The 13,421-nt window shown below is 38.4% G+C and overlaps 1 protein-coding gene across 4 annotated transcripts in view; it reads right to left on the bottom strand.

Annotated features, from left to right (window-relative positions):
• Positions 1-13,421, bottom strand: part of LOC127439576 (active breakpoint cluster region-related protein-like) — a 241,447-nt gene that overhangs the window by 17,539 nt on the left and 210,487 nt on the right. The window contains exon 1 of one of the 4 annotated variants that reach the window (XM_051695748.1): positions 8,900-9,457. The exons of the other annotated variants lie outside the window; for them this stretch is intronic. Coding sequence (XP_051551708.1) covers positions 8,900-9,055 — 156 coding nt within the window. The 5' untranslated portion in view covers positions 9,056-9,457. Of the gene's footprint in view, positions 1-8,899; positions 9,458-13,421 lie in introns of those variants that run through there. 4 annotated transcript variants of the gene reach the window in all.

Raw genomic sequence — 13,421 nt, 5'->3', positions numbered from 1 at the left:
CATATGTATATATGTTTAAAGAAAATCTTAAGAGGGGTATTTTTTTTTTTTTTTTTTTTGCACTGACAATTTTAATTTCAGGGGCATTTTTGTCCCGAGCCCAGTCAAAATAAAGATGGTATTACCATCGTTCATGTCCAAAAAAAACATGGTGTTACCATGGTTCCATGTAAAAACACAGCTACAAGACGTCTAAAAAAAATGGTCTTACTATCGTACACTACATGTTCAAAGACCATGATATTTTCATGCTGCATGTCCAAAGAAACATGGTATTACAATGGTACATGTCCAAAGAAATGGTAATACTCTGGTGCATGTTCAAATAACCATGGTATTACAATGGCTTATGTCAACATAAACATGGTATTATCATGGTTCCACGTAAAAACAACATGTTAATACCATGGTGCATGTTCAAAAACAAGATATTATGAAAGTATATGTCCAAAAACATGGTACTACATGGTACTGCTCCGTAAGTAGACATTCAGCTGAGGAAAGGGCCACTGAAAGTACATCTTGCACTGAACTTTGAAGATGCCTTTCCTGCTGCCTCATTCATAAACACCCACCCGCCCCATTTCTCTCTCTGTCTGTTCTTCCAGCCTGCTCTTGCACTGAGCAGGAACACAGTGTTCTCTGGCTGGTCTCTCTCACTCTTTGTGCTCTCTCTAGAGTCAAGTGCGCTGAGGAGATTCTGTGCGGAGACTCCATACAGGGAACAAAGAGAGAACAAACATGATATTACTTCATCTGCAGTAAATACTGAAGTACAGACATAAGGCACATGCGGCACAGAAGAGTGCTTGTTGTTTATATGACTATAAAGCCAATAGGCAAGCACTATAGGCATCAGTGTAGAGCCACAGATACATACAATGGTACTGTACTCAAACGGGCAAAACTAAGGTTACTCTGACCTCACTAGCCAAACACAAACAACAGATGCGTAGCCAAAACTTTGACAGATAATGCAGGTGACATCTGCAGAAACATGCTCACAGCCTAGTCCCTCACTTGCAATTACAAGACTCAGTTTGATCAAAGAGAAATCAAATAATTCACGAGTTTGAAGGACCTTAATTTACTTTAAGGCTTCAATATTTATGCAATATTTATGCTCAGTCAATGCTCCATGTTCTGAAACACAGATCTGAAACCATTGTGCTGGGACGGTGACTCAGGGAGACAGATGTATGAATGGATGGATGTTTCGTGTGGCTGGTGTTGCTTTGTGCTTGTTCTCCTTACATAAAGGGGTCTGGTATTGCATAATAAAGCCTCTGAGTCTTTGTGCATCGCTGAAGATGTAACGTGACTCTTGTTGTGAGCAAAGACGAAGGTATCCAGCTAAAACACAACTTGTTTTTTTATGCCGTTTTATTTATTTAAACTTTAAAAACACACACACACACACACACACACACACACACACACACACACACACACAGGACCACTGCAGGCTAATGCACAAAAATAAACAGCCACAAATAGCTTTGTTCAAGCTTGCTCTCAATAAACTCTCAAGCTCTGTTTTTGGACATGCACCATGGTAGTACCATGGTATTCTTTGACACCATGCTTTGCGCATTGAAGTACAATGTAAATACTATCATGCATGATAATGGTAATCATTCAGCACCACGGTATATTACAAATTACCATAGTATTACCATCTGATACCACCACTGTAGAATGGTACCACAACAGTGCAGACACCATGGTACTTTGTAATAAACCAGGCACCGAACACTATTCCACATGCATCTCTCTATAGCATGAGGTCTGCAATTACAGCTCTGGAGAGACTGTGGCATTTTAGGGTGAAAGTGTGTGTTTGTTCAGTGTGTGGTGTGGGAAAAAGACATGATTACTGTGGTATTCAGAGGTTGTAGTAGAGGTCAGACTGATGTTTGCTTTGGTGTTCTGAGGCATTGGACTGATGTCACAGATCGGAACTGCTGGGGTGGACTGGGCTTTTTCCAGTAAACATAATTTAATCACACAGGAAATGCCCATATTCTGCTGACTCAAAGACTGTCATCATTGAGGCTTTTGCCATCATGATTCAACTTTGTTACCACTTTCAAATGGTCTTCTACCGTATATAGTAAGTATATTTTGGTTAGTAGATTGCTTTTAATATACAACATATGTCTTTTTAAAGCTCTTCCATATAAGGTATGAAAAAATAAAGGTAGCAATTGACCTTACAAAAAAGTAAAAGGAGATACCATGGGACAGTGATGGTTATACTATGGCACTTTGATACTGAACCTATCATCCCTGTATTCATATGTTATTTCTAAGAATATCATGGCTCTACCATGGTACATGTCCAAATAAACATGGAATTGCCATGGTACTGTACCATGCTAAAAAATGTGCCAGTACCATAGTAATTTTTAGAATGTTGCTTGTTGGGAGTGCCTACTGCAATGCCATGGTATTCTTGAAAATACACTGGAGTACATTTCAGCACCATGTTAGTACCATCTGATACCATCACTGTACTTTGGTACTGCCACAGTACTTTGCAAGGGTCTTTAAAAACCCAATATGGCCAATATGCTTCAAGAGAAATTCCTGTAAAAATAATATTACAATTAATTTTAATTACTTTCTGAGATGGGATGGATTTCACTGCGAAACAGGTATTTCTGTTATTTGCTTAATTTGCTCAATGCAACTTCGATGTATTGCATAATTTTTACGTTTTGTTAATATATTCAGCAGGCTTACGCATCATGAATGTGAGACCAAACCTTGCGTTTCTTGAATTCAAGCAGATGGAGGGCTATATCTGGGGCCTATAAAATGAAAATGCGAAGACAGAAACTAATAATAAAAGTGATACTGTTAATACATTTTACATTTGCCTTTTGGAACATTTTAATTTATTCATTCATTATTTATTTTTATAGTTTTAACAGTGGTATTTGTAACAAGACCATAGTAAACACATGAAAGCATGGATCTTCTTCACTACCATGGTTAGATGTAACATGATTTCTATAAAACAAACTATGACATTTTTGTAATTATAAACAGTAGACCTACTCTAAACACATGTAAAAACAATAAATAAAAAAATATAAATATTTATAAGTTGTAACAAAAATGAATTATATTCCCTCACTCCCCTAATGTAGCCTATGACAAATGTAATAGAGCTGAAGTAGTGATATGATCATATTTATTATCAATCTATTTCTGCCTAAAGTACAGTTAGTGTTACTGTAGTAAATTCAAGGGTGGTTGTGTAGAATTCTGTGCTGAATTCAAATTCTCGCGCCTTGCTTCTCACTGATTCTTGCAAAGCTGCGAGTTTAAGAGCTCAAGCTTTAAGAGCCTTGTGCTCGTGCTGCTCTGTCCATTGAGCCATATCCACCTACAGAGCCATACAGGTGCATTAGCCGAAGTTGTGACTCCACCTGTGTATTTGACGCTGCTAAACCAGATACTTCAGATGTGTCGCTAGACTTCAAAATCAGATGAACCATGGTATAAATGCATACCAACCCGTATAATTGAGAATCAACTGATATACTCCAAGTCTAGATAAGCGTTTTAATGCAAAGAGGAACTTGACGAAAGATTTGATTATTATGACTGATAAACGCCCCCCATTTGTAACCTAACACCGCCATCTCTACTAATTTACTCTCAGCACCCCCTGGCATCCTTTGAATGCCCCCGTTGAGAACCCCTGATTTAAAGGAATATACCAGGTTCATTTGAAGTTAAGCTCAAATCAACATCATTTGTGGCATAATGCTGATTTCTACAAAAATAATGTCAACTTGTCCCTCCTTTTCTGTAAAGAAAGCAAAAATTTGGGTTACAGTGAGGCACTTACAATGGAAGTGCATGGGGGCCAATTGGTAAACGTTAAAATCCTCACTATTTCAAAAGTATAACCACAAGATATAAACAATATGCATGTAAGCATGATTTTAGTATGATAAATTTGCTTACTAACCTTTTCTGTGTAAAGTTATATACAATTTCACAAATCCGTTGCAATGACAATGTAATACCGTAAACCCAATAATCCTGGTAAATGACTATGTAAACAATTTTACAGCACAAACAATGCATGATTTTCAACAAAAGGTTTAAAGTATGTGCTTTAATACAATTATAAGCTTCACATTTCTGCCTTTAATTCCTCTATAAATTGGCCCTCATTCACTTCAATGGTAAGTGCCTCACTATAACCTTGATTGTTTTTTAATATTTTTAAAGAAAAGTAGGAACGAGTCGAAATATTTTTTTTGTGATATTGAGTTTAACTTGTATTTCCCAGGAATATTCCTTTAATGCCACAGAATATATCCAAGTACCATGGTATTATCAGTTGATAACATCACTGTACCCTTGTCCTACCACAGTACTTTTCTGTAAGCAGAAGAAATCCAACTTCACACAATCAGGTCAACAGGCGTTGACTGCAGCTCCAGACATCCATCATCACAATCTCACCTCCTCCACTTCATTTGGCCAATAAGCAAGGGCTTGTTCAGGGCTTGAGGGGGTTCAGTGGCCTCTCATAGGGGCCTGCTGTCCTCAAACTAGGAGCAGAAGATTTATGTGGGTGATAAAAGCAGCCATTAGCATATAGCTGGCATTTAAAGGCCTTTATAGAGGAACAGGGTTTATCAGTAGTTCACTTATTAATATGTTAAGACCAGGAGCCCCATGTGTGAGCCAGTAGAGGCTGGACAGAGGGATAGTTATACAGAAGAAGATGGCTTTATCTCTTGGGATTAGACATACTCTTCTCATACATAATACACCTCTTTCATACAGAACTTTTCTCCTTCTGTTCAATCATTCCTCTTAAGGGGGTTTAAGTGCTGTGTGTTCTCTTAAACTGAGCTGCAGGTTTATGTTTATAAAATAAAGTGAGTCTGTGGAGGCCAGACACTATGAGCAAGTCATGAGACTACACTTAGATCATTCATGACCATATCAAAGAAACTCTCACACAGATACACATACACATAGTCATAAACACACACTCCAGGCAACAAAGACACGATTAATATTCAGTCAATGAGAATGCCTATCTGTGTGAGAGTGCGTTTCAAAGCATTTTAAAGTGCAAATGGCAAAATAAGGTTAATTGGTGCTTGATAATGTTAAGTATCACTAATAATGTTGCTCATACTTACAGCTAAGGGCATTAACATACTTTACATAAGTACACATACACAGATGCCAATGCAAGAACTTGGCCAGTGCATTGCAAATAAATGATCTGGTTGAACATGCGTGTTTAACAATGTGTGTTCATGCGTAATATAACAGCACGTACATTTTGAACTGCGAAAATGTTGTCATGTTCACATATATTTCATGAGACCAGGCTGCAATATTTTCTTCAAACAGAAAGAAAAATCTCATTGTAGAAGCTGACAGTTCACACTAATGTCCACTATAGCACCCCTTGTGGCAACGTTGAGAATGCAACGTGTACTTGCGTTGTGTTATGAATTGTGGTCTTGCAGATTTTGGAACGCAACAATGCACAAAATTGAGCATGTGTTGCTAGAAGCATCTGCGTTCAGACTGTTTCGGCCTTTAAGTATACTTCGGGTTTTCTACGTGTGAACTGCTCGCTTGCAATCTAGTTTTTCAGTCTTGCATGCCTGTACGCGTCTTTGGACGTTGTCTGCACATGGGTCTGGAGTTTGCTGTACTAAAATGTATCACGAAGCAGTTGTAATGCACATGTACTGAATGCATCTGTACAAACTCACGACAAATAGAGTACATTTTGAAAGACTAGAATTCTCGACTGTGCACAAGACGAAATGGTATGCAGAAAAACGAAGCATACCATTTCTTTTAGGGTCAGGGATCGAAACAAACCCCAACCCTAAAATATTAAACTTTGGTGTGTAACTTTTTAGCAACTGCCAAAGCAATCGAACATAAATTTTTAGCAGGTAGACAAAAATTTACATTGAAAGAGGGACCTGATCCATACAGGAGCAAGACTATCATAGAAACTTAGGGGTGGACTCTTTTGATTGGGGGCATAAAGTAACCACCTAGCAACCATCTAGCAATGCCCTAGCAACTGCATAGCAACACACTAAAAACCACTCAGAACACCTTAGAAACCACAAAGCAACGAAATGGCAACCATCCACAACACCCTATCATTGTGCTTTTGCACGACAAGTACCAATGACATTTTATTCAGAAAATTTTAAAATCTAGTAATTAAAGACAATGGGTAGAAAGTGATTATCTGTCTATCTATGACATATGTGGTAGAAAATGAGAGAATATACTGTATAAGTAATTGTCTGTGTTGACCTGCATTGACTGTCGACAGACAGTCTTTATGTGTCAATACCTGTGGGAAGACAAAGGCAGGGTGTGTCCATTTATTATGTTTGTGATTTACAGGCAGAATTTCTTCGATAAAGAAATATATAGCAATTGTCCACTGTCCACAGAGATAATAGATGTGACAGCTTTCAGATCAAATCCATACAGATATTTGTGAGCAAGTGTCTGAAAAAAAAACAGGAACCAGGAAACAAAAGGAAGAGAGGAAGACAGCTTCAAAAGAGCAGGAAATAATAAAGCATGTGCTGAACACATGGACAGACAAGAATCCTGCTGTGCTGTGCATTAATCCCAAAAGCACACATATTCTGTTTGAATCTTGTCCCCTGCATCCACAGAGTCACAGTGATGTGTGTTACAGGTCTAGGATCAGTTCAGTGTGATTAAGTCAGGGATTTTCCCTGTAATCTGTCACTACGGTTAGTGCTGGGTCAGTGGATCAGGAAGAGTATTGGCCCGGCTGAGCAGAAGAGACGAAGAGCTGAGGCAGAGACTAAAATGCTTTGTTCTACCAGCCAGAAAGCCTTTGCACATAAATTACTGCTCAAAGTGCTGGCAGGGCAAATACCCCATGTGGATGGACCGAGATTTCCACCAACTCACATCAGCATATGAACACTTACACATACACACAGTTGCACACCTACTCCCATAATTACAGTACATGCAAAGTTTTAGGGAAGATCATTCAGTATCAAAGAATCATGAGGTGCAATGAAATAGAATATGTGATTGTCAAGTCCAATCAATATGAGCATTAATGTTAGTCATGCTAGTAGAAATGAAAGATGTACAGTATTCAACCCCTCTACAGCTATGGTTTCCAACAGGTCTTGCCAACTCTTATGCAAAAATTCTAAATTTAACACTATAATCTCATTTATAAACTGAGATATAATCTCTACAATCTCAATAAATTATTGCTGCACTCCCTATTCTTAGATATTCTAATCATTCTATAGATATAATTAATAATACATTTAATGACTAATTCTTGTACATAAGAGTACAGTGTAGAGGAAGACCAATATATCGGTTTGACAGATTAATCTGTGCCAATAGTTGCTTTTTGGAACTATCATTATAGGTAAAAATCTATGTGATAGTTGCCGATAGTTTTTACATAATTGCATCATTTCAAAATAAGAGTCCCCGGTCTGTTTCGGGCTTGTTTATACTTAAAGGTCCCGCGTTATGCACCAAATCTTAATTTTTCTGGTTATTTTGGGGATTTTGGTTGAACAATAAACTACATCTGGGATTTTATTCATTTAGGACTCTTTGTCTGTGCCCGCCATAGTAAGGAAAGAACAAGACATTTTTTTGACATTCTATAAATCAATTCTAAAAACTATCAGCTGATTAATCGGTTATCAGCCTTTCCCACCACATAAGTTATTGGTTTTGGCAAAATCTACCATCAGTTGACCTCTAGTACAGTGTTATATTTAGATTTTACATGTTGTAACATATAACATTACATTTACAATTACAATATAAATTTACAATACATCCAGTTTAAAAGCAATTTCACAGAAAATTGCGCCTTAACGCCCCATGTGAACAAGCCAAAGGTGACTATGGGAAGGGAAAACAAACCCCTTGTTGGGAAACCCTGATCTAGAGCAAAACCTTTCGTGATATTTTGGATGTTGATTTTATGACTCTGTGAATAAAGATTAATTACAGATTTATTTATAATCAGAGCTCTGGATCTCAGTTAACTTGGTAATATAAGAGAGCCTGCAAATGTATGAGAATTGTGGATATTGCAATTAATAACACAAGATTATTCAGAAGTGTGTGTGAGAATAAAGGTGTGTTTAATTGACCTTCATCAGTGGGTGGTTGATACTCGCCATAGGCTGTGAGGACAGCAGGTTAAAGTGATAATTAACCTGATAAAAAACTGCAGCCAGCCCAAACACACACACACACAAGTTGGTGCGGCTATCCTTATGAGGACTCTCCATAGACATAATGATTTTTATACTGTATGAACTACAGATTCTATCCCCTAACTCTAACCCTACCCCTAAACCTAACCCTCACAAAAAACGTTCTGCATTTTTACAATTAAAAAAATAATAAAAAAAATAAAAAAACATTGTTTAGTATGTTTAAGCAATTTAAATTATGGGGACACTAGAAATGTCCTCATAAACCACATTTATAGCATAATACCCTTGTAATTACCAGTTTGTAACCTAAAAACAATTTCCTCGTAAACCAGCCAAACCCGCCCACACACAAGCACACACGCACGCACACACACACACACGCGCACACACACACACGCGCGCACACACATACGCGCACATACGCGCACACACACGCGCGCACACACCCCATCTCATCTCTCTCTCTCTCTCTCTCTCTATCTATCTATCTATCTGTAAGTTGGTGTATTCATTTAGTAACAGGCAGATCGAGTTAAATACCAAAGAACAGACAGATCATAGGGGGTGAGTAAGATCAGAAGGTGTACGGAGAACTAAACAGATGGAGAGAGAATGAAAGAGAGAGTGACCTTTTGTCGGAGCAGTTTACTGCGCACGCGGCCCCACAGCTTGGCACCGGTGTTGCTGTGTCTTTTGATGGCTGACGGGTCGTCCACGCAGCAGTGCTGCTCCACGTGCTCGCACAGCGAGTTCAGATTACAGTCCGTCACCACGATCTCAGTCATTCTGACTGTGTCCCTCTCAAATCCACACACAGAGAAAAAGAGGGGGATGTTGACCCCTGAAACACTGGTAGAACACTTCCCAACCGTAAAATCAACCTCTTCCCAAATTCTTCACATCAAAACATTTATTAAAAACTTCCAAAACGGGTTTCTTTTAAAAAAAATTTGATAAAAAAAAAAAAAAAAAAAGAAAAAAAAAAAGTCAATCAAAAATCACTAATGAGAAATTTACCTACTGAAATAAAGGGGCTAATTTCTTGAGAACATCAAATGTTGCCATGTTTTTCCCTCTTCTCAAGTTTAATTCTGCTATAGATCCTTCAGTGGCTGTCAAACTAACTCTCTCCTCTATGTGCATCTCTCTCGAGCTCCTCTCTGCTCTGCTCACCTCAACATCTGATCTCCAGCAAAACAGAGACAGAGTGTGGAAGAAAGAGTGGGAGGGTAAAGGAGAGAGAGAGAGAGAGAGGGAGGGAGAGACAGGGAGTGGATGAGCTGAATCTACCACTGAGCAATTTTCGAGTCTCCAGATTCAAGATGGTCAAAGAGAGAGATAAAGGAGTAATATTCTTTGTGTACTAACCCCTGTCAGCAACAGAACAAAGAACCAAGACCTGACCTGACATAACACTCTCTGCTTCACTTCAGAAACACCACAAACAACAAGTTAGATACAAAAATACCCTTAAAGTTTCTCTGGTAGGGTAAAACACATTTCATCTTCTCTTGCTATTGTTACAGAGCTTAGTCTGTGTGTGCAAACTCAACAGTGTGAGCCTGAGGCTGACGTGTCTCGTGGGTGTGTGTGTGGTTATGTAAGCTTGAGAGGGATTGTGCTTCATCTTCTGTCCTCATACTGCTCTCTGGAGCCATACATGATGCTTACTACCTGATTTTGGTCTCTGCTACCTTCTCTCTCCCCTCAGTCTCGCACTCATTTGTCCTCACACCACCTTCTCTCCATCCAAAATTCATTTATATAGCATAAGACCGGAAAAATCTCTGTATTACTCACTCTTTGTTAAAACCTTGCAGGAAACTGCGTCAGGTGTTCATGGAGATCAAACAGGCGTACTCACAAAATAATGCGATACAGAGATGCACCGTGCATCTAAGCACATCCAGTTACTTGAGATGAATCTGAACACAGAATTGGCGGCTGCAGAACTCAAAATACAGAATTTGAATGCTTGTCATTCACAAAGCTGTAAATTTTTCCCATGCCCTTGCATTTACGTTTCTACCTGGTCTCATAGAAACGTGACGCTACCATAAGTAAATTTTTTGCTAAATTTATTTAATGTGGTTCGTTGTACGTATCACAGCAGTGTTACCTGGTGAAAAACTAGAGGTGCTACAGCAACAATGACTTGTATTCCCTTTTACAAAAATCATGAGTAATCCAGCTGATTGTCAATTCATAATCGCTTAATTTTTGCCCTGATCCTCACATTTATAACATTACATTTATAAGCTCGTTCGACTGTAGTCAAATTGTGCAGTAGCTCAACTCAGGGGTTTTAAACATTTTTGATGCCAAAGACCCCCAAATATGACTATCACCTTGCAAGAAACCCCTCCTAAAATATATAAAAGTTCATTTAAATGACTAGCTTTTATATTGTTATTGTAATAATTTAAGCCAAAGAAAATTATTAAAATATTATCCGTAGGGATGCACAATGTTTATCAGCCAATTATTAAATAACATAAACTGACATGTTATGTATTTGTTTATTTTTTTTTGCATCTTTTTATCTTGCATTTATGTATTTTGGATTTACCTGTAGTGTGTTCAACAGATCCAGTCCATGCCCAATGAAAATTATTTATTGTTAGAACAATACAATAGCTTTTGTAACTCTTGTACATTTTAAAGCAGAATTCCAAAGCAAAACAGTGATCTGATGAAAAAAAAAACGTGAGCAAGTGGCAAATTATCGGTATCGGTCTACATTTTTTTTTGGTTAAAATCGGTATCCTATTAGCAATAAAATGTTCATAAACGGTGCATCCTTAATTATCTGAAAAAATATTTATCCTACATTGACGGTATCTTTTTTTCACCTAATAACTGAGTAATGTTAAAAGTATAAACCTGAAGAGAAACATTGAGTAAACTGAAATGGCAATAATGTCAAATTATAATTTTTAGTTTTTTTAGGTTTTTTTTACATTTATAAACACTACTTTCTCTGAAATTTTCCAAGGACCTCCTAAGCATACCCTCGTGGTCCCACGGGGGTCCCCAGACCCCAGTTTGAAAACCACTGGCTCAACTGATAGAGTGTTGCACTTGCAATGCAAAGGAACGTCAACATGTGAAACGAAAAGTTCATAAAAGCACCACAAAATGACGTGGTTGCTTCAGCAATTGTGTTTTTCATCTCACATTTCTTCTTATGACACTATTGGGCGGGTTTATTGATGTTGATGCACTATATATGTTGATTTAAAACTCAATTGTGCATTCTCAATCTTAAAAAACCTCATCTGTTTGGGAGAAATTTAACTTGCTTTTAGCGCCACTCAGTGGACATTTCACCACGGAACAGCCGCGTTATATGCGTATGAAGCCACATAATGTCATATAGTAAAAATATTGCCACAGTTCCTTAATTTACATGAGATCAGGCTCATTTGTTTATGAAATATTTTGGCTAACAAAATAATGGTTTCAGCTAGCATAACAATGTAGTAACCAAAGCTCAATTTTACCATGTTTCATTCCATTCTTTTATTTCAGTGTCCCCCTGGGGATGAATTAAGTAGTATCGTATCATTTCCTGCACAATTCTGCAGATTCAGTCTGTCTCTGGGTATATCAAATTTGTCAGAGTTGTATATCTTTCCTATGTGAAAACCAAGTCATGCAAGTAACTAAGACAACCCAGATCTACAGTCTGTGTTGTAGCAGTTCATTCAAATGTTTGTATATCAGTGAGCAGTCAGAGCTTTTATCTTGTGTTTGCCGCCGTGGTGGACTGTGTGCTCTAAACCATATGGAACTATGAGCTCTGACCTGAATATATGATAACATTACTGACGCATGCATACAGAAATGTGTTAATTCCTTAAAGCTACACAGTGTTGTAGTATCTCAGTCCGACAGATGACTGACTGATAGGAGTGAATTAAAATCAAATGAGTTTCCTTGGATACTGACAATATAAAACTGACGAAACTAAATAATTCTTTATTTTTACCCCTTTTTATTAAGAGGAGAGTAGTGGGAGGCCTGGGTAGCTCAGCAATTAAAGACACTGACTACCACACCTGGAGTCACAAGTTCCAATCCAGGGCGTGCTGAGTGATTCCAGTTAGGCTTCCTAAGCAACCAATTGGCCCGGTTGCTATGGTGGGTAGAGTCACGTTGGGTTAACCTCCTCGTGGTCACTATAATGTGGTTCTTGCTCTCGGTGGGGCGTGTGGTGAGTTGTGCGTGGATGCCACACAGAGAATAGTGTAAGCCTCCACACGCACTACGTCTCCGCAGGAACGTGCTCAACAAGCCACGTGAAAAAATGCACGGACTGACTGTCTCAGACGCGGAGGCAACTGAGATTCGTCCTCCACCACCCGGATTGAGGCGAGTCATTACGCCACCAGCGCTTTGGGAATTGGGCATGCCAAATTGGCAAAAAAAAAAGAGGAGGGTAGCGAGAGGACTTGAAACAATAGGGAGCAGGAGCAGGAAATGTTGCAAGCATCAGATTCAAACTTGCCTTGCCCATATGAGCACCTCAGCTCAATGTGTTGGAGTGTGTGTGCTAACTGCTAAACCACAGCTAAAACAAACACTAAATAATTAATTGATAATTTGTTTAAATTTTAACTTCTAGCCTTTAGATTGAGACCACCGTCCAGTATTCTCACAGAATAGTAAATAACTTCCAATCAGAGGGTATAGTTGTGATCCTGCGGCTGTTTGGAGGAAAATGTAATTGTCGAAGAGGAGCCAGCAGAGTCAAACAGATGCGGCGTTAGTGATAAAATTAAGGACTAAGATGCGTTGGCTCTCTTAACCTCTCTTCCTCTCTGCCTCCAGAGTGTTGTGGTGGGAGGGCATGTAAGAACACTGTGACTTGGTATTTTTAAAATGGAGATAAAATGCAGCGGACCCATTTGGGCTATGCATCATCATTCTGAGGAAAGAATATCTGGGGAAAAAAGGAGCCACTAAGGAAAATAGAATAAGGGAGCTGCACATAATCTTGTCTTTAAATCAGAGTAAAATCCTCACACACTAATAACAGCTTGTTTTTACCACACAAGTTGCTATCTGTTTGCAAGTATAGAAGTACAGCAAAATAGATAAATAAATCAACCCAAATTTAGCACATAAAAGGGATGGTGAGTGCTTTGG

Source organism: Myxocyprinus asiaticus, chromosome 4, assembly GCF_019703515.2.
Source record: "Myxocyprinus asiaticus isolate MX2 ecotype Aquarium Trade chromosome 4, UBuf_Myxa_2, whole genome shotgun sequence".
NCBI lineage: Eukaryota > Metazoa > Chordata > Actinopteri > Cypriniformes > Catostomidae > Myxocyprinus > Myxocyprinus asiaticus.
The sequence above is the reverse complement of the archived record's forward strand: the minus strand, read 5'-3'. Positions and strand labels throughout refer to the sequence as shown.